The sequence below is a fragment of the Lampetra planeri genome, chromosome 41 (assembly GCF_965212315.1).
Source record: "Lampetra planeri chromosome 41, kcLamPlan1.2.h2, whole genome shotgun sequence".
Lineage (NCBI taxonomy): Eukaryota > Metazoa > Chordata > Hyperoartia > Petromyzontiformes > Petromyzontidae > Lampetra > Lampetra planeri.
Window position 1 is genome coordinate 9,166,441 of NC_136147.1, and position 22,714 is coordinate 9,189,154.

The following is a 22,714-nucleotide window of genomic DNA, read 5'->3' on the forward strand; positions in this document are numbered from 1 at the left end:
TCAAATTGCTTGTTTATGTAGTTCACGTGCAAGTGCTGGATGCATCGTTACATCGCAAGCTCTTGTGAGGTACCGGCGGCTTCGGAAGGCTTTCATCCAAAAGTGGAAATATCATGGCTGAGGAAGATGAAGGTGGAAGAGAGAATTTTCAAGTAGTCAGGGAGAGAGGTGATGAAGGAAGAGATTCGTATCCGAGTCGTAGATGGGACAAGGAAGTGGCAGATGTGAGAGGCGAGAGCACAATGACCACAGTTTCAAGTTCTTAAGTTCAGTTCTAGAAAGGTGATCGAGTGGCTCAGAGGTCAGGGCGCTGAACTGGCACCACTGAGGGTTTGAATCCAGGCAGCGTGCCAGTGATTAAATTGAATTCTCAAGTATAGCAAGGTAATGGTCTCAACCTGGTCACAACTGACTGCACAAAAACACCATCCATATTCAATTTGGTTCTCCACTTAATTTGACTCAATTCCAACTCTGACAATTAAATGATTGGTTTGATCATCATGCGAGGAACCCCACTCTCATAAGCAGAACGAGTGGGAGAGCGCTGCCCTCTACTGCGTGGTCCAGAGGTCACTTGAAGGAATCTCAGAGGAAGCTCTGTGGATAGCCACTTCAATGGGCCGTTCTCCAACACAAAAGGTTGCGCTGCTCTGCTAGAGATCTGAAGGAGGACGGTCATCTCGTGCCATGCCACCTCCGATTAGCACGGTCGGCTACATGGGGTGCGAAAAAAGTTCAACATACATACAATGTGCCATAAGTGACACCTTCGCTTGTGTGTGAGAGAGATGTACTTAGAGAGCGGTGGTGCAGTTGCTAGCTTGCTGCGCTACGAACCTGGTGACCAGAGATCGATTCCGGCTCACTGCCACCAATGTCAGTGACGATTATCTGAAACGGTCCTGGGCCTCTCCTCGGTCGACACAGCCTTATATTAATATTAGTACCTGGTGCGGTGTGTAAACGTTGCCACTCGGGAGAGAAAAGCGGTCGGGCGTGGTGCTGAAGTTCTACATACATACACATACAATCGGGGTAAAACCAGGGAGAAAGAAGAAAGTGACAAATCGAAGTCGGGGTCAATTCAGCACACAATCAATGCAGGCCGAGGAAAATGAGAAGCGCGACAGTGGCTGAACTGCTCGACGCAAGACAACAGCAGTCGAGTAGCTATCGAGACTGCTTGCTGCCACACACAGCCACGCAATTACCACCACAAGCTCACGGCCCGCCAACAAAGAGGAGAACCACACAACCATCGCACAAGCATGGAAGAGACACTGGCACTCTCTCCCTTCTGTCTTATAAGCACATCAACACAACCAAGTGCATCACATTTCTCGCTTTAACGGAGTACTGTAATAAAACAAAGCTCTCGCAAGCATTACATCACCCGTCTGACGCTTCACTCCATAATGACTTCATTCCCATGGCATCCAATTCCATGGGACAGTGTTTTTTTGTGATGTGTGACGAGCGGTTGCCTGCTCAGTAATCGTACACCGCACCGTGCAGCACCCACACCGTGCTGCTGTATATATACACACAAAGAAAACGATCGCCCATACAGCCTTTTCAAGCTATTGAGGCAAGTGCTGTTAGGGAGGACCTATTAAGGCCGGGATGGCACACAAGAGGGTGGTGTGGTCTGCACCACGCCCACCCACCTGCGTCTCCCCAATGCTGTTCTTTACTACACGCTGTACCAGGTACTCATTCAAGGCCAAGTCGATCTAGGGGAGCCCTAAGGACCAGTTCAGACATTTTCCACTGGTATTGACTGTGTGCGAGAATGGAAATCAGGTCACCGATAGCCTTAATTAGACTGCTGGGGCCAGTGCTGTTAGCGAGCACCTACGAAGACCAACACGGTCTTCAGAGGTGATTGCAATTATTTGATCATATGTGTATATTGATTTACACTGAGGCATACACACACATATATAAAGCCAGTAAAGCAAATCCCACTAATGTACGGTACTTATACGTTTCCACATCCATGCTCCCCATCATCACAAACCCGTAGTGACTAGCGTTGTGAAGTACGATTAATTTAATAAGCCACCACTCCCTTAAGATATAATCTTACTCTGTTACATAGCATATTGAATAGAATAAGATTGAATATTACATGATGATGCCTGGTGGTCAAGAATAATGACGGAGTGGCAGCCAAAAAACAGGAACGCTTCCTTGAATATGCCCACAAGGAAGATGGAGCGATGGCATCAGAATAAGTGCAATTGCTTCGTGGATTGTTGTACTGCAGGATCCCGAGGTGGTGGCAGCTTGGGAAGGCCTTTATCTAGCAGTGGACTGACCATGGTCGATGATGATTAAGTCAATGCAAGGGTCAAATTGAACATGTGCAGAGGCACAATAATAATAATGCCCTTTATTTTCCCTGGAAAGCCTCACAGAGTCCCAAAACACGTTTTAGGAGGCTCCTGTTACACTGAAATTGTTTAGCCAATTAATTGACAAGTGTTTGGCTTGTGAGAGAAAGCTGGAGTTCCCGGAGAAAACCCATGTATATGAGGGGGATAGCGATTAATGCTCCACACATAAAGATTCAAGAATCCACAGCTGTGCTGCATTCACCTGGCCACCTCACAGCCCAAGCATACAACAGCTGGTCGTGTCAGGCAATCTCCCATCCGAGTACCTGCTTAGCTTCTGATCACTACGAGTGGATTGGCATAAAGGGCTGTACCCGTACACATACAGCATATAAAATAAATGCCACGGTGTTTGTGTGTGTGTGTATGCCACACATGGTCGCACACGCACACAGCACACACCTGCACGCAGCGTCAAATATTAATGTGCTGGGGAAAGTGGGTGAGTGGGGCTCGGGGGTAAGGGGGGGGGTAATTGTGCAGGGACCTGCACACTGCCATCTAAGGGGCCCGATACGTGATGCTGTTTGAAATTTACAGAACTACCTCTGTGTGATTTTCTGCATTTGCTTTTTTTTCTAAAGAGGAGTATGCATAATTCCAGGGATGAAATATGCTTCCGTTAATGAAATATTGTCATTATCAAGAGGCAAGTTTGTCTTAATCATCATAGCCTTATCTGCATGATCATCACCAAACATTGTCTTACCATTGCTATCACCATCAAACAATATCGTTTTGGTCACCAATGTCATCATCATCATCCATTATCATGGTCATCACCTTAACTAGCATCATCTCTATTATCATCATCATCATCACTGCTGTCGTTGTTTCCATCATCCCTGTAGCCGTGTAAACATTTCACACGCAAACAGTGTTGTGATGATCAAAGCAGTCCAAATGGTGTTGTCTCAGCCAATGAGAGACAGATCAAAAACAGGCACTATTTGCCTCTAGGAGCAGCAATGTCACGCTTGTGCTGGCAGGAGGTCAAGGGATAGACTCAGGTGTTATGGGTTGACTAACTGATATGACTAGCAGATGGACCACTTGTGCTCCCCACTTTGCCCACTTGCTGCATTTTAGCCGCCCGGTGTTCCACTTTTTGTTGTGGATGCCTCCAACTGCCCAGTAGTGTTCTTCACGAGCTTCCTCCACAGAAACCGTTCTTGAAACCACTGCTACCAATTATTAGCAGGCCAAATTATCCCCAAATACTCCCATACCACAACGGCCCATCTCTTCGACAACCCCACCCCGCAAACGTATTGATTTGCAGGTATCAGGAATAGATGGGAGCTTAAGGACAAGGGAAAGCTTCTGATAAATCAACGCAAACCACCTCCCTGAAAAGGGCTTGGTGCGTGCAAGAGACAAAGCCAATCCCTATTAAAGAAGTGCATTATCGTGTTCTATCCGTGCTGTACCCATTACCCAGATAATTAGTCAACAGACATGAGCCTGTCCGGGTTAACAACTGGTACATATCACCAGGCAAGCTTCCTCCGTTGTTTCCTTTGTTTAAGGAGTCACCCAGATTCGGAATTGTGTTGCTATCATTTGCTGCACTTCTGAAACTCAGGTCTTAATTTCATGTTAACTTTGTGCCGATGTCTTAATCTAAGATAAGGAAGTTGGACGTGGGCAGCGCATGTCGCCAGAAGGGAACATGGCCGTGGTCAGGAATAACGACGGAGTGGCAGCCAAGAAACGGACCACATCTGAGAAAACGTATTATTACTTTGAAAGATCCTGAAAGATAGAGGCAGCTTGGAAAGTCCTTTATTTAGCGGAGGCATGGGCATGGTTGATTATATGTATTTAAACTCAATCCCAGGGTCATCTGCACATGTGCAAAATAATAATAATGCCCTCTATTTTCCCAGGAATGCTGAGTCTCAAGACTTGTTTTCAAGTGGGTCCTGCACACTTGGACGTTTAGTCAATTTCATTAACAAGTGTTTGGCTTGCGGAATAAAATGAGAGTGCCCAGAGAAAAGCCACGTATATGAACGAAGAGTGTGTAATGCTCCACACAGACAGATTCAATAATCCACAGCCGTGCTGTCACCAGTGAAAATGTGTAATGCTTAATGAGTGTGGAGCTCAGATCCCCTGCCGACCAGTCAAACAGGGGGGATGCTGGCCTATTCATATTGTGGTTTGAGCGTTATTCTTGCACACACAAGGGGTTTACTCCTCACACAAGGGTTTTCAATTAAACAAAAATAAATGATTCAATTAGAAATTTGAATGATAATTTAATTGATGAGTGCCACTGCTTGTTGGTTAACTTTAACCTGTTTGTGAGTCTTATAACAGTGAACTCCCAATCATCCATGGGCGTATGTAAAATAAATGTCTTTACGTGAGTGCTGGTTTAATTATGATCTGCTCCTCACTCGTTGAGGGTCAGCGACTCATCAAATCACAGGTTACTTTTGAAGCAATTAATACAGACACCTCATTTCACGTCTCCACCCCAATTCTACATGGGTAAACAATAAAACAAAACACACGTTACGTATGTTTTGCTTTAGACCGTCTTCATTTTATCTGGGCCACCCCTCCCCTGTCACCCTGAATAATGAGAGTTGCGTGTACTTTGTAAGCATTTGCTTGTCGTTTTTAACAGCTGACACCTATGTTTAACTTTGTTGTGTAACAGATTTTTCTCTCTGTCACCGCTTCCTTCAGCTTTGTCCGTTCAGCCTGCATTGCACCGGATCGGTTGTCATGCCTTGGAACTAAAGTTACCCTTGCTGAAGAGCCTCGAAGTCTCAAATGTTTCTCACTTGGTAAAAAAATAAAGTATACGAATACAAAGATCACAAGCAGGACCTTCTTTAAAACGAGTCTTGTGACTCAGCGAGAATAGCCTCCCTGGGTTATTCAGGACAATTATAATGAATTGCTGTGGCCTCGAAGGCAATGTGTAATATAATAATGGAACAGACAATGCCTGATCACATCCTGAAAGGGTATCATTGTACTGTATTATGATACCAAATACTATCCCACACCTTGGCTATATGCAGGCTTCAATGTTCCTAATGGTAAATAATGTGCTTGCGTTATTTATACATGTGCTAGATTTAAAATATGAAAGAGAAACGCTTCATGTAGAGATTAAATATTGATTTAAACTATGTCCACTTCTGAATATCACGTGAAATAGAAATATGCAGGGGCAATTGTGTGCAGAGCCACGAGGGTTATTTGACCATACTTAACCACCCTGGTCAGAGCAGATTAATGAAGGTGCGCAGAGCACAGATCAGCAATGGATGTTGCTACACTGTCCTAAGAGACGGGGCATTCTAGGCATGGCAGTGCTTGGAATGGTACTTTTTGGCAGCAGATAGGAATATAATAGAGCAGGACAGGTAGAGGGCAATATAGGGCTTTGCAAGCAATGCAGAGGATGGATGGGCATGGCATGATCGGTACAAGACATGGCAGGAACATGCCATTGTATGGATGAAGTGGGGAATTGCAGGGAATGCCAGGGATAGTCCAAAAATAGAGCATTTAAAACAAAGAAGAGTTATTAAAGGACATGTCAGGGCATGGTGAGAGAGGCAAAGATCATGGAAGGGAAAGGGCAAGTCATGGACAGAGAATAAGATGAATGCCAATATTAAGACAGGCATGGCAGGGATATCGCATACAGGGCAAGGTCGGGCAGGACATCCTTTGGAAAAAGTAATTTACAGGGATTTTATAAAAGCGACATTAAGACATGAGATGCCCTCCACTGCCCTTTGACAAATACGACAACCACAACCACCACAACGACCACCGCTTTCCATTCAACAATGCCACATCGGATACCACAGGCAAGCCTGCACACACAACAGAAACAAACGCAGGGCTGAGTGTGTCTGTCAGGCAAAATGAATGCCGTATCTGGGCAGTCAGACAGCATACAAGGCAGTCCCAGCAAAATAATAACCCAGAACTGACAGCATACAGTCAGATAGCTACAAGCATACAACAGAGTGGATATGTACAGTGTAAAGTCAGACCACGAATAAGCAGCATATACAGAGTAATGGCAATGTCAAGGGCCAGACTCTACACACACCGGCAAAGGACAGAGACAAACCCTTCCACAACCAGAGCCCTGCATTCTACCTCATTCAGACCCCCCCCCCCATTAGGTAGACCGCTCACATACAGGCCTATGGCCGAATCACTGGATCTCGTCAGATGTCGGAAGCTAAGCCGGTTGGAAGCCTGGATAGTAGCGCTTTGATGGGTGGCCACCATGCACAAACAGGTTGCCATGGGGCTGTACTGTGATTCTATGTTCTCACGGATCTGCTTGCCGCCTTCACCAAGCCCCGCCCTGACCAGGGTGGTGAAGTATGGTCAATTAACCTCCACGACCGGGATAAACCCTAATCCAGCAGTGCATTGATATAAAACGGTGAACGTGTACAAAGCCAGACCCTTTAGATGGACCCCTAATAACCAGATCCCTTAAAACGAGACCCCTCACTGTCAGACACATAATCACCCCCCCCCCCCCAATCAAATCCCTAAAACTAGAAACTTCATAGGCCAAACCCTAATAACCATCCCTTGACAGCCTGACTCCTTCAGTAAAATGCCCCCTCATAGAATCTTAAAACCAGGCCCTTCACAGAACCCTAATAACTAGACCCCTAATAACAAGATCCATCACAGATCCTAAAGCCAGACCCTTTAGTCAGAATACACGATGTGACACGGTTTTTGTCCCTGGGTAGTAAGTGTTATTTTCTAATTGCTTATGCCTCAAAAGTATAGAAAATGGCTGTTATTCCCCACAAACTTTGCTTTTGTGACCAGGACTTTACGTGAAGGAATGACACAAATGCACACCACGTTTTCTCATTGAAAATAGGTACATTTCTAAATATCACTGTCCTGGTCACAAAAGCAAGGTTTGTGGGGAATAATAGACATTTCCTGTACTTTTGAGGCATAAGCAATTAGGAAATAACAATTACAACACAGGAACCATTTTGTTGTTTGTTACATAGTGATATCAATAACCAGGCCCCTCCCAGACTTCAACTCAGACCCCTTCGTATGAAACCTTCATAACCAGACCCCTAATAGCCAGAACCCTCACAGACCCTGCAAATCAGACCCCTTCGTCTGATCCTAATAACCATACTCCTCAGTGAGGCCCCTAATAACCATACTCCTCAGTGAGACCCCTACAAGACCACCTCCCAGATCCTTCAAATCAGACCCTTAATAACCAGACACCTCAAGTCTGACCCCGAATAATCAAGGCCCTTGAAACCAGCCCCTCAGTCAGATCCCTCATCACCAGACCCTGATAATCAGACCCCTTCGTCTGATCCTAATAACCAGACACCTCTCAGTCAGAACCTCGAAAAGACCACCTCACAGAGACACCTCAGTCAGGCCTCTCATAACCAGAACCCTAATAGCCAGAACCCTCACAGACCCTGATAATCAGACCCCTTCGTCTGATCCTAATAACCAGACACCTCAGTCAGACGCCTAATAACCAGACTCCTCGCAGACCCTTGAAACCAGATCCCTCAGTCAAGACCCCCCATCACCAGACCCCTCAATCAGACCGGGGGACCCCTCGTCTCCATCACACCAGGGCCCAGGGCCCGCCTCACGTCGCGACAACAGCGACAACAACAACAACAACACCACCACCCACCAACACCACCACCCACCACCACCCTCCTCCTCCTCACGTCGCGACACCACCACCACCCACCTCCTCCTCGCCCTCCTCCTCCGCCCTCGGCGCGCTCGCTCACGCGCCGACCCGCAGCGCCGTCTCACCCGCAGGTCCGCTCGGCCAGAAAAAAACCCCACAACTAAAACGCTACTGTAGCCGCCGTAGCCGCTGCTGCTGTCGCGATGCCGCCGCCGCCGCCTTCGCCTCTTCTTCATCCATGTAGAGAGCGCACGGCGGCAGTGGCCATTGGAGACAAACGCTGGGGGATTGTGGGAGAGGCTTCACGGCGGCAGCGGCAGCAGCAGCAGACAGGGGGCGCCTCAGCCTCCTCCTCCTACCCCCCCCCGTCCTCCTACCCCCCCCCTCCACCTACCCCCCCCCCTCCACCTACCCCCCCCCTCCACCTACCCCCCCCCTCCTCCTACCCCCCCCCCTCCTCCTACCCCCCCCCCCTCCACCTACCCCCCCCCCTCCTCCTACCCCCCCCCCTCCTCCTACCCCCCCCCTCCACCTACCCCCCCCCTCCTCCTACCCCCCCCCTCCTCCTACCCCCCCTCCTCCTACCCCCCCCCCTCCTCCTACCCCCCCCTCCTCCTACCCCCCCCTCCTCCTACCCCCCCCCTCCTCCTACCCCCCCCCCTCCTCCTACCCCCCCCCCTCCTACCCCCCCCCCTCCTCCTACCCCCCCCCCCTCCTCCTACCCCCCCCCTCCTCCTACCCCCCCCCTCCTCCTACCCCCCCCCCCTCCTCCTACCCGCCCCCCTCCTCCTACCCCTCCTACCCCCCCACCCTCCTCCTCCTACCCCCTCACCCTCCTCCTCCTACCCCCCCACCCTCCTCCTACCCCCCCCCTCCTCCTACCCCCCCCCCCTCCTCCTACCTCCTCCTCCTACCCCCCCCCTCTTCCTCCTACCCCCCCTCCTCCTCCTACCCCTCCTCCTCCTCCTACCCCTCCTCCTCCTACCCCCCCCTCCTCCTCCTACCCACCCCTCCTCCTCCTACCCCCCCCTCCTCCTCCTACCCCCCCCTCCTCCTCCTACCCCTCCTCCTCCTACCCCCCCCCTCCTCCTCCAACCCTCCCCTCCTCCTACCTCCTGCTCCTACCCCCCCCTCCTCCTCCTACCCCTCCTCCTCCTCCTACCCCTCCTCCTCCTACCCCCCCCCCTCCTCCTCCTACCCCCCCCCTCCTCCTCCTACCCCCCCCCCCCCTCCTCCTCCTACCCCCCCCCCTCCTCCTCCTACCCCCCCCCTCCTACCCCCCCCTCCTCCTCCTACCCCCCCCCTCCTCCTACCCCCCCCCTCCTCCTCCTACCCCCCCCCCTCCTCCTCCTACCCCCCCTCCTCCTCCTACCCCTCCTCCTCCCCCTCCTACCCCCCCCCCTCCTCCTACCACCCCCCTCCTACTCCCCCTCCTCCTCTTTGTGCGGCGGAGATCTCATCCCGAGTGCCCCCCCCCCACACCACCAGCAGCACAGACGGCAAAGCCCCATCTCTCCACCCTCCCTCACCTTGGTGTGGTGCGCTTTGCGACGATACTTGTTGTAGATGTTGTGGTGGTGGTGCCAAATGGGGGAAGCGATTGGTATCGTCGAGGGCTCTCCTCTCGTGTGGGTTTGAGATTGGGCTGCCCTGCCACCTGGCGGGCGGCCACGCGAATTACAGCTTCCACTTGTCGCGGTGACCCCGATGAATCCTCTCACTCGGGCAGACGCATTCGCCCCCTTGCCCCACACCCGGGGTCGGCAACCAAAATAACAAGAAGAGCCATTTCTTTCCAATTCGGTACAAAATTCAGTATTTCAAGAGCCGCAATGCATCTATGTACATACGTACATACGTATATATCGTCAAGAAGCAGCCCGTAAAGAGCCGCATGCGGCTCCGGAGCCGTAGGTTGCCGACCCCTGCCCCACACAGTCCAGAACAGCTCTGCTGCACCAGCCACAGCACGGCATTCATCTGCGAGCGCGTCTTTATCAGCGGTACGCGTACGTCCACAGAAAATGAATACGTTAGTGAGTGTACAGGCTGATCTAGTGTATAGACACCCCCCCCCCCCCATGTTCACCTGATAGTGACATGGCAGCGATTCGAGAGACACCTTCATCCAGCAGTGGATTGACCATGGCTGACGGTGATGACTGAGGTTACATCAAAGACCGTGGACGTTCGCGACAAAGAAAATGATGCTTTGTTAATGAGCTCCAGCTTATGCATCATCTGAATCTCGTGAGCGAAATCACACCGGCTGTGAGAGCACATTTAAATAGCTCATGTGTAATGAAATTTGAGACATGTTGAGGCTTTGATACAAGAATGTTGTTTTGCATACTCTCATTCATCCATATTATTTGACCAAATAATACATTTGCCTCCTTCCAAAATATGTCCTTAGACGTAAAAATGTATAAATATTAAAATGACACATCCACCACACAGCCTTCTGGGAGTGGTTTTCTTCAGCAGCATTGGATCAACACAAGCAAACTCTGGACCGGTTTCAACATTCAGTGTCTCACCACAAGTCAGGACAATTGTTTTACTGGGATACCTGAAATGGAACACCCTGTATTGCATGTTTCTCATTTCTCTGCTTGTGTGCTGATGTCAATCACGCAAAACGCATGCAGTCGGCCATCTGTCACAATGCAAATTTCTACACGGACGTCAAGTTTCATGTTTTCACCAACTCTTAAAAACGGGAAGCACAAAGGCTTGCGCAAAACTGCGACAATCAGCACATTTTATTCAGACGTTGCCCACTTCCTTAGAAAGGCATGGGTTGAGGAAACGAAAGTCACAATAGAACAGAACCACGCAGACTGAAATCTGTCGGGGAAACGTGGTCACACGGGCAGACAGCAGGTTCGGGCATGAGCCATCAACTGTTTCAGCACCGCGTCAACTTCTCCTCGTCCACGTACTAGCAGCACAACTACGCGCCGTGACTGGGCTTCATTTTCCCACTGATTGTTTCCTGGGTGGCTGGAAGAATGAAGTGGATGACACGCGGCCGACTTGGCAGCACGAGAGGTCGATGTGATGTGCCGGGTGAGGAACATTTTCTCAAGTTACAGTCTCAGACAAACTTGGTTTAAATTAAGCTCTGCGTCATGAAATTCAAGAGCAGAGTAATTCCAGTTTACACCATTCATGTCATTTATAGCAATCAGAAACAAAATAATAAGTTTATAATTACAATCCATACGCCATCTTCCCGACATTTTGGTCAGCGAAATTGTTAGGGGTGGAATGGAGCTTACATTTCTCAATTACAATCAGCTCTTAAGCTCACAATGCACAAAGTGTGTGTGTGTGATAAACAATGTTTTCCAGCTGATGTTGTAGTGGTTGTCTAACATCTCCAACCACTGGGAGATGATACATTTCACAATATTAGATTTATTTTTTATTAAATCGCAACAATTCATTGAATCGTAAGGGGGAAGAATCATTACACCCCTAAAAAAATATCGTCTCAGTGGCAATGAACAGTTTTATGGACCACACTCACATTTGACAAACACCATCACTTTTGAGCGTTGCACTCTTTGTTGGTGATAGCAACTTTGGCATTTTCACAACAAAAACAAAAAAAACTAGACATTACGAATGGCCACAGGTCTTAAAATGGTAGGTCACCATCCAGATTGCATGATTACCAATCATCTCAGTCTACATATAAACAATGCAACGTTCAGTCAAATATTGATCGATGGACAAGGAATGACATGGAAGAAAGCCTGAGGTCGTCCCTCTGGATAGTGGTCACCGCTGTAGTCAATCTGCTGCTGCCCAGAATCATTCAAGAGTCAATCTGATGTAACCCGGATATTTTACACTGGTCAGACACTGTCAGATCTCACATCTTTGTACGAATGCAGACAATTCCATAAAACAATCACCAGACGAAAAACGTGCTTTAATACCATGGTTGTGGGTTTTACAATACCACTCAACAGCACCTCATTCTTCAGGGCATTAAATCATTAACAGTGAGGTCAACACACACACACAGGGCTGAACACATAAGTGCTTGAAAGCAGTGTCTGTATCCTAATTTTACATAGGCAAAGGTCATGAATCAGGATAATTGGTTCTATATAAATATGGATTTAAACGCCGGGGGGGTCTAGCACACTGGCACACAGCGTTCCACATTAATTCAAATGAAGGGGATTATACAGGACCTCGGCATTATGGACAATGCTTCAATTCCGTATGGCCTGTCCCCACATCAACAACTGCGATCAGATGAGCTCATTTACACGTCCTTGCGCTTGATGATTAGCGGCCCCACATTGTCGCCCGTCTCCTCGTTGTGTCGGTTGTGAGAGCCGTCACACGCGGGAAACTGCACACGCACACAGACACACACGCACAGACACAAAGATACACATTTATCAAGAGTGGAAAGGTGGCTGGGTGGCTCGGAGGTCAGAGCGCTAAACTGCACTGCTGAGAACCTGGGATTGAATCCAAGCAGTTATCGGTGATTAAACCGGTTTCTCAAGCGCAGCGAGTTGATGTTCTCAGCCATCAGTAACGAATGCAGAAAACACGCATTATTAAAAATTTCGTTCTGCACTTCATTTCTGCAAATCCCGGGAAATTAAAGCATTGGTTTTACTGTTATTCAACAACCATTACTCTCACGTGCAGAACAGGTGAGGAGGTGCTGCTCTCTACTGTGTGGACCAGAAGTCACTGGAAGGGATCTCCGTTTCTGCGGGCCGTTCTGCTCTGCAAGCAATTAAAATTGAATATTCGTTTCATGAAATGAGGCCGATAGTGCGACAGAGATCAAACTGGGGGAAGGTGACAAAGCGTAGAGCCAAATGTTGTTCCATGAGCACCTACTTGGGCCAACACAGCGCACACACCAGGGTGGCAGCATAGCTGCCAGCACACCAGGCCACCTCGCAGAGGCCCAGGATATGTTATCCATGGCTAGGAATTTAACTTAGGTCAAGGATAGTAGCACATTACATGAACCACTGCACCACTGCTCCCCGCAGTACACACAGATGCACACGCACAGTCATATACACACATTAAGCATATAAGACTGCAACCTAATTCAACTATGCTGAAATGTCCCATTGATAGGTAATCAAAGTTTTTTTTAATGGACAGCTCAATCAATGACTAACTTTAACCAGCTTTCCATTTATTATACCACTCACGGGTTTTTGTCACACGTCACCATAAAGTTTTATTTCAGCCGTGGCACTGTCGAAAGCTGTAGCAAGTAAATGATCAAATGCACCAACTGACAAAAAAAATTGTCACCATAATAAACAGCAATGTTCTATCCACTGGTAGATAAAGAGGCCTCCCCCATGTCATTGCCATTCCTCAGGGTCATGCGATGCCACAAATCAACTCACTCCGGCGTGTGAGCCGACCTCATCGACGCGTCTCCTTGGCCAACCTCCTCTTGGTCATGGCCAACCCTTGGGCTGCCATCAGTCTCGCGCGTCTGTTCCCATGCGCCCTGCCTGAGCCCACGTAATTAATTATCGCAAGTCCACATGATACCTATAATTTGTGTTTGTTCTCCGATCTACGTCTTCCTCTTCCAACCCAATTGTAATTCCCAACATGCAACTCTCGCCATGCTTCTCTGCATAGTTTTTCGTGTTCGTTCCATGTCATGAACAGGCGATTCGCAATTATTGAAAACGCTCTTTTTTTTTTAGGCACCGTCATCTTACTTTCTTTCTTAAAATAATTATTCAACAGCACTCCATCCTGAAACTATGGGATCTTTAGTCCTGCTTTGATATCAACTGCAAAGCAGGCTTTCCCTACAAGGACAAACATGTGAGACATTCACACATTTCACAAACGCCGAGAGTAGGCGATTTTGCAAACATCTACTGCAATGCAGCATCGACAATTGAACGCGTGTAGCTGCCCATTTACACTCTTCCTTCACTATTTAGCCCAGTGTATTGTGGGCTGCCTTTATTGCAAGAGAATCAACAGCAGCCAAAATACCCCCGCAAAAGGACCACGACGCCCGCACACTATGGCCTACCCTTGTCGATTGAAGTCACGGGATCTTTAACGTGCGCTGCGAAGCGGATGGCGCATTATCAACAGTTCATATGCACCTGCAGTAATAACCAGGGCGGCCTACCGAATTCGAAGTGGGCTATGTACCCACCACCCCGCTGGGCCATGCGTCATTGGCTGCTTCAACAAGACGTAAATCTGACTCCGCTTACGGACGACGGCGCTCGGCACAAACCGTTTTGGAGCGCCAGCAGCGGCAGTATGCCTTCTTGGCGTCGACAAAGTCCTCGATGTTGATCTCGTTGACCACCTTGGACGTCTCCTTCTGGATTTTGAGATTGATGACGCTGTCCTTCACCTTCACCTTCCGCGGCAGCAGGGGTCGTATGGCGAGGTAGCCAAGCAGGGCCAGGATGCTGAGGAACGGAAGCAGCCGCACCCACTCGCCCACTGCCAGGGAACAAAGACAAAGATAAAGATCCCTCACGCAGCCCACACAGACTGTTGGAGCAAGTGCTGCTGTTATAGCGAGCGCCTATAGCTGGTAGCACGGTCTACTCCCACGTTGGTGTGCACGAACAACCGAGTTGTCCTAGGGAAGGCCCAGAACCAGTTCAAATTATCACTTGCCACCGATGTCAGCCGTGGTCAGAAATCAGACTCGGGTCACGGGTTTATGCACTAACCACTCCGCACAACACAGATGCACAGCATACACGCATAACACCTACTGCAAATGCACGTGTACACGTATAGCCTGTTTGTCCAGCCACTGCTGAATGAGGGCCTCCCCACTACTGTGCAGGCTGTGAAGGCTATTTGCCCCCACGCTTCACCACGCTGGTCAGTGCAGATCGGCGAGGACAGGGAACATAAGGTGTGTAAGCATAGAAGTAGAGCACAATAACTGATTTTTGTGCACTGCCATTTGCTCATCACCACATAGCCCAGCAAGCCCTGTGGCAACCTGTTTATGCACTGTGGTCACCTGTCCAAGTCCTATCCCAGCTCAACTCTGCTTAGCTTCTCAGATCTGACAAAATCGGGTGCATTCTGGGTGATGTGGTCTTATGCTAAAATAAAGAAAAATAATAAATTAATCTTGAAGGAATTTGTTTACCCAGTAACGGCTCACACTAAAGACTTCAGAATAGTCCAGCATTGGGAGGTCTGCTCAATTCCTTTTTAAGGAGTATTTTACAAGTGGGATAGAAAGGAGTGTGGCACACACATACACTCACTCGTAATGAATGACTCAATCCTTAATCCCCCCTGGATAAACAAAAAGAGTCCCGTTCCACTCTGTGGGAAGCCAATAATGTGTGCCTGAATTATCCAATCGGCCCTTCCAGAGTAATGTGGAATATGTACCTTTGGGCCAGGGTTGTAAACAAGAGATAAGTACAGTAGCTCCCTGGACTCGATGGACAAACCACTTTAAAGATGATAATGCTATTGCTAATGGCGATGGTATGCTGAAACTGCTGCTGATGAATCCGATGATGCATTGACAAGAATGATGATGATGCTGATAAAGCCTACAGTGCCCGTGAGAGACGATGCCATGACGATATTGACGATGACACTCCAGGGAGATGACGATGATGAACAATAATGGAGGAGCTGCGTTGACCATGATTGGACAACAGAGCTTCATAGCTCATCGGACTCCTCCTCCGGTATAAATACATATTCTAATTCTGTAGGACAGCCCAGCGGCCGGGTTAGAGAACACCACGACCAGCCAAAGGAAAAAACGCATCACTAAGAGGCATGTTTGGCAACTGGACATAGCGCTGCCCCGTAGCAGCACCCGCTGAGCAGTCTAATGTAGGTGGTGAGCAGCACTGCAGGGTCCGTGACGACGCGACACCGCATCCCTTCCTCATGCCAGGCCCAGTGGCAGTTGCAGAAAATGCCCTCAGGAGAATTTCACTGAACTTGCACTGCATGCCTTTAAATGTCAAACAAAGACAACGACCGTTCAAGGTGTCCTGTGGACAAGTGTATACAAATAATTAGTAACACACGGTATTGTTCAATGAGCTTACACTGTCTATCCAAATAACTAAGGCAATGTTTAATTCATAATTTTATAGATTAAGGGGATGTGTTTATTCGTACAAGACATCGAATGTAATTGTATTTGACTAAACTCTGACGTACAAATGGAAAATACTTCGTAAGCAAAACTCAGTTTTATATAGCACCATTCACACAAAGCCTCACAGCGCTTTACAACGCAATCCCAGTAAAAACCCTTGAGATTAAAACTATGAGTAAAAACAACCCTACACGGACGGATATGCAAGATAAATAAATGTTTTCAGACTAGCCTTGAAAACCTCAAGTGAACGGAGCATTCCTAACGGTCTGGGACAAGACATTCCACAAACAAGGCCCCTGGCTACTGAAAACTCCGTCACTGAACGCAGATTTGTCCTGGGTACACTCTCCCGGTGCCAGATTTTGATGGATCAAAGTTTCCAGACAGAGGGATGCGGTTTCAGCAGATCTCCGAGATACAAATGGAGCTACTAACCCTTTCATGGCATTGAAGGCCAATACAAGAACTTGTAATTCGATCCCGTATTTTACTGGAAGCCAATGCAGGGATTGAAGAAAATGTGCGATGTGCTCATTCCATCACTCCACACAAAACCCGGGCAGCAGAGTTTTGGACAAGCTGCAAACGATTTAAAACATTCCGTGTGCACCACTCAACAGGGCATTACAATCATTAAGTGTTGATGAAATTGTACCAGTCTATCAGCATCCGGCATGGATAGAATTGATCGAATGCGTGAAATATTTTGCAGGAGATCTTAAATCAAATTCCTTGCATTACACTCAAAGTCAAGGCAGGATCAAAAATGACGAAGGTTCTGGACTCTAGATGACAAGATTTTAAGATCATCAATCATCAAGTTAGGTGAACCCAGCAACATGACCTCAACTTTGTCCGATTTAAGTTTCACGACATTTTGATGCATTCACACCCTGACCTCATAAAGACACTGAGACAGGACTGAAACTGCATCATCAGTGCCAGGCCTATAGTCTGCAGATATATTTGGGTGTTGACAGCATAAAATGTATAACTCAGACCCTGACGAAAAATGCTCCCAAGTGGCAACACATAGATGGAAACTAACAAAGGCCCTAAAATCGACCCCTGGGGGACACCAGTGACAACTGGGCAAGTTTCACATGGCTCACCAACGTAACAAACTGTTTCCGATCAGTCAGATAGGAGCTACGCCAGGAAAAAGCTGTGCCACTGATGCAAAATCGCGTCTCTAGACGCTTGAGCAGAAGATGATGCTCAACTGTATCTAACGCTGCACTAAGATCCAACAGCACCAGGATCGGAAGCCCGAATCAGCGCTCATGAACATATCATTGACCACCTTAACAAGTGCTGCCTCAGCACTGTGCAGTGGCCAAAACGCAGGTTGAAATGGCTCAGAGGTTGTGATTTGTAAGATGACCCTGTAACTGCTGAGCTTCCACACATTACAAAGATTTTTTGACAGAAACCGAGAGGTGTGAAATCGGCCTGTAGTTTAACATAACACTGGAGTCAAGACCTGGCTTCTTTAATAATGCTGAACTAGAAGCCAATTTCAGTGACACAGGCATTGCTCCAGTAGAGGTATCTACGAAGGAATAACCCAATGAACACAGAACATGAAATATCGAGACGAGAGAAGTGTTACGTTCAATCGGGGCTTGCGGCCTGTTAGATATAATATCAATATTTCCCTCAACTTAAAACACTCCATAAATTGGTCAACATCACTGCCTCGCTAAGAAACTAGCAACATAAGGTGACGTTTCTAGCAATGGCCCTTCTTCACAGCACAACGCGAGGTAAGGGGATTCAAATGTCCAAGGAAAAGAGTTAATCGCAGAATTTAAATGCCACGGCTACCATCAGTGGCGAGTGATTTAAGAATCGGGCCCTGGACACCCCCTCCCCCCAACTTCCTGAACCCACGTTGACCAGCATGGTGAGGTATGGTCACACAATCCCGGTGACCGATACGAAGAGAGGAGGTCTCCGTTCAGCAACGGAATTCACAAAAGGCTCCATCCATTATGTTTCCGTATTTTACTATTTTATCGGAATCTGGTGCCATTGGTTTAGAACATGGAGAGTCGCATCACCACTTCACCGTTATGAGGGTTAGTATTTAACCGACAGTGCAAGCGAACGCCTTCATCACTCGAGGTGTTGAGTGCAACACGAGGAGGTGGCAAGTTGCGTAACGCGACCTCGATTGAGCGATTTTCCCTCTTCGACAAAGGCGTTTCAAGTGGCAGGAGGCGGCCGTGCCATCGTGACAACGCTCCACACACATCAACGCGATGTTCATCGCGTGCGTGTTCACATAAACAGCGGCATCAACTCCAATATTTCATGACGTGTGTCTGATTGTAACGCCAAAGTAGTTTTTTTTAACGTGTTAGGAGGCATATCTGTCAACACGTTCATCAGCAATGGTGGAGCCAGGATTTTCAGGTAGGGGGGGGCAAAACCCCTCCAGCAATGAGAAATGATAGAGGAGTTGTTAGTAAGTCAGCAGTTGTTAGTGAGTAAGGAGTTGTTAGTGAGTAAGGAGTTGTTGGTAAGTAAGGACTTGTCCCTTGCTTCTTATTCGACGCGTGTGCAGTGATGGTGCAGCCATCGATCGAGGATCGAATTCGAACCGCGTCGTGTGATCGGCATCGCGCTCGCTGAAGGTGAATGCCTTCAGGGAAGTCGTGTGCTGTAGACGCAACTGCGCACAATTCTGAGTCACTTACAACTGCTTTGCCGTTACTTATTGCCAATTATGGACTCAGACTATTGTCCTATCATCTCATAGAGTCCCTGGCACACAGTAATATGCTACACAGTGGCAGTGGGGGTCGCAAAATGCCGATGTATTACTAATAAACCTCAATGATCTGATCGAAATTAGGGATTTCGATCGGATCAATGAGGGGGCACATGTCACCCCCCCCCCCCCCACTGGCTCTGCCAGTGTTTATCAGTGTCCTAGATTATTACCTTACTGGTCACCCCGTACCCTGATACATCTCAAAGTTCACCCTACAAAGTCCCATCACAAGGAAGAAACACAACAAATAGATAGAAACGAATTTTGCCCAATTTCCCTGTACACAAGACCACGGGGTAAACCGCGTGGGTTGACGGACATGGTGAGGTAGCTTGCAAACAACCCAGCCAAACATTGTGATTGCATTTGATAAACGTAGCTTCTTTTTCGCAGAATAATTAAGTTGGCCGGTTGCACTAAATAGCTGAACTAACTCCCCCGAGCAGCACATTGTGCCGCAAACGAAGCCACCGCCTGACGAGGTGGCCACGTGCAGCAGCTCGAAACTCGTTGCGGAGACCGCCGGAGGTGCCACCACCACCACCACCACCGGAGGTGCCACCACCACCACCACCACCACCACCGGAGGTGCCACCACCACCACCACCACCACCACCGGAGGTGCCACCACCACCACCACCACCACCACCACCGGAGGTGCCACCACCACCACCACCACCACCACCACCACCGGAGGTGCCACCACCACCACCACCACCACCGGAGGTGCCACCACCACCACCACCACCACCGGAGGTGCCACCACCACCACCACCGGAGGTGCCACCACCACCACCACCACCACCGGAGGTGCCACCACCACCGGAGGTGCCACCACCACCACCACCACCACCGGAGGTGCCACCACCACCACCACCACCACCACCGGAGGTGCCACCACCACCACCACCACCACCACCGGAGGTGCCACCACCACCACCACCACCACCACCGGAGGTGCCACCACCACCACCACCACCACCACCGGAGGTGCCACCACCACCACCACCACCACCGGAGGTGCCACCACCACCACCACCACCACCACCGGAGGTGCCACCACCACCACCACCGCCGGAGGTGCCACCACCACCACCACCACCACCACCACCACCACCACCACCGGAGGTGCCACCACCACCACCACCGCCGGAGGTGCCACCACCACCACCACCGCCGGAGGTGCCACCACCACCACCACCGCCGGAGGTGCCACCACCACCACCACCGCCGGAGGTGCCACCACCACCACCACCACCACCACCGGAGGTGCCACCACCACCACCACCACCGGAGGTGCCACCACCACCACCGGAGGTGCCACCACCACCACCACCACCACCACCACCGGAGGTGCCACCACCACCACCACCACCGGAGGTGCCACCACCACCACCACCACCGGAGGTGCCACCACCACCACCACCACCGGAGGTGCCACCACCACCGGAGGTGCCACCACCACCGGAGGTGCCACCACCACCGGAGGTGCCACCACCACCGGAGGTGCCACCACCACCGGAGGTGCCACCACCACCGGAGGTGCCACCACCACCGGAGGTGCCACCACCACCGGAGGTGCCACCACCACCGGAGGTGCCACCACCACCGGAGGTGCCACCACCACCGGAGGTGCCACCACCACCATCACCACCGGAGGTGCCACCACCACCATCACCACCGGAGGTGCCACCACCACCATCACCACCGGAGGTGCCACCACCACCACGACTGGAGGTGCCACCACCACCACGACTGGAGGTGCCACCACCACCACGACTGGAGGTGCCACCACCACCACGACTGGAGGTGCCACCACCACCACGACTGGAGGTGCCACCACCACCACCACTGGAGGTGCCACCACCACCACCACTGGAGGTGCCACCACCACCACCACTGGAGGTGCCACCACCACCACCACTGGAGGTGCCACCACCACCACCACCACTGGAGGTGCCACCACCACCACCACTGGAGGTGCCACCACCACCACCACCACTGGAGGTGCCACCACCACCACCACCACCACTGGAGGTGCCACCACCACCACCACTGGAGGTGCCACCACCACCACCACTGGAGGTGCCACCACCACCACCACCACCACTGGAGGTGCCACCACCACCACCACCACTGGAGGTGCCACCACCACCACCACCACCACTGGAGGTGCCACCACCACCACAGGAGGTGCCACCACCACCACCACAGGAGGTGCCACCACTGGAACGCCAAGCGACGTCCCGCAGTCGAAGAGGGGCGGGCGGGAATGTCCCCCCCGTCCTCCTCCTCCTCCTGCTCGCCTACTCGGGGTGGGCCACAACCTCGCTCGAACCCATTCTCCGTCACCGCATCAAAACGCACAATCGGCGGTAGGAAGACGCACACGGAAAACACCCTCCCCCCGCCTCAAATGAAGCAGAACCAGCTCCAAGCGGGACACAATGGAGCCTCCAACTCGCTGCCACAGACGAGCCCCACTGCGGCCTCCATCCAGCAGTGGGCAGAACAAGGCCCAGTGACCATCCACGACGAAGGGGGGAACACGCGCGGCCCTCTCGCCACCGTGAGCGCCACGCTCAGCAGGGGAGGAGGCCCCAAGAGGCCCCAAGAGGCCCCCTTGCCACGGCGCCCGCCTCACCGGTGAGCCGCGCGTATCCCGTGAGGCTGGAGGGCACGGGGAGGCTCTTGAGGTAGGCGGGCAGCTGCGTCTTGACGAGGCGGGCGATGCTGTCCATAGCTGCGGTCGGGCGGGGTGAGAGGGGCAGGGGCGGGGGTAGCAGGAGGAGGAGGTTGGTGGACGAGGCGTAGGCGAGAAGGCGCCGTGGAAGAGGAGGTGGTGCTGCTGCTGCTGGTGGTGGTGGTGGAGGGGGCCCCGGAACGTGGTTGGCGGCAGCAGCAGTGACGAGGCGGTGACGGCGGCTTTTGATGCCCCACTCGGCAGCGCGGTGGCTGGTGGACAAGACGGAGCACTTGAGAGCCGCTCGAGTGCTGGACTCCACCACGTGGTCGGGCGCCAGGGGGGTGAGCAGCGTCGCCGCTTTGTCTAAATCCCCACCCCACTCGGGCGAAACCAACTCACACCCCCCCCCCCACACGCGCACACACCCCTCTCACCAAGACCAATCACCGCCACGAAGAGACGGTGACGTCACCGCGGCGCCTGTGCCAGGCCAGGTGCACTTTGAGGCGACCACGTGGAGTGTCAGACGGTTCGCTGACGGGAGGAGGGTTTAGGGGTGGGTTGGCTGACAGAGATGACCGCCACTGGGATGACTGATTCCCCCACTCCCCCCTCCCTCCCCAGATCACTGACTTTGTTGCGTGTAGTCACTTTAAGATGTGTCTTGTTCATGTTTTTTTTTGTTGCGGTTGCACCTGAGTCAAGAGCCGCATGGCTCACAGGATTACACCTAATACATGAAACTGAAAACTGTGGTCACAATACACAGATGGCAGGTCGAGGCCTCGAGTGTTGAGTGATACACGCGGTTCGTGGCGTGTCTATTTTGTGTTTGCCGTCGCTGCTGACTGCGCACGGACGAAATTTCTCCTGCACGGTGTCCATGACGCAGCCTGCGCGGTCCTTCCCAGGTGGGAGGTGTGCTGGGGGTGACGCTGAGTGGAGTAGTTGCCGTGTCCACGTGTTTGGGTAAGACATCCGAGTACAAATAATCTCC

At 50.8% G+C, this 22,714-nt stretch overlaps 2 protein-coding genes across 2 annotated transcripts in view; both read right to left on the bottom strand.

Annotated features, from left to right (window-relative positions):
* WDFY3 (WD repeat and FYVE domain containing 3) overlaps nt 1–8,405 on the bottom strand; it is an 80,491-nt gene extending 72,086 nt beyond the window's left edge. The window contains exons 1-2 of the mRNA XM_078613535.1: nt 8,161–8,405; nt 951–1,013 (exon numbers count right to left, since the gene is read on the bottom strand). The gene's annotated coding sequence lies outside the window, so the exon portion shown is untranslated. The remainder of the gene's footprint in view (nt 1–950; nt 1,014–8,160) is intronic.
* A 2,445-nt stretch (nt 8,406–10,850) lies between these two features.
* On the bottom strand, nt 10,851–22,035 carry CISD2 (CDGSH iron sulfur domain 2). Its single transcript, XM_078613540.1, has 3 exons — nt 21,676–22,035; nt 14,381–14,595; nt 10,851–12,478 (listed from the first exon to the last, which is right to left on the bottom strand). Exons 1-3 carry the CDS (start codon nt 21,770–21,772, stop codon nt 12,389–12,391), a joined length of 402 nt encoding a protein of 133 aa, XP_078469666.1. The 5' UTR covers nt 21,773–22,035; the 3' UTR covers nt 10,851–12,388.
* Nucleotides 22,036–22,714: the final 679 nt, after the last annotated feature.

Coding starts and splice junctions, on each gene's coding strand:
- CISD2 (XM_078613540.1), bottom strand. CDS start 21,772: ATGGACAGCATCGCCCGCCTCGTCAAGACGCAGCTGCCCGCCTACCTC. Junction 14,596..21,675: donor GGGATACGCGCGGCTCACCG/GTGAGGCGGGCG, acceptor GTTCCCTGGCAG/TGGGCGAGTGGGTGCGGCTG. Junction 12,479..14,380: donor GCTGCTGGCGCTCCAAAACG/GTTTGTGCCGAG, acceptor GTGCGTGTGCAG/TTTCCCGCGTGTGACGGCTC.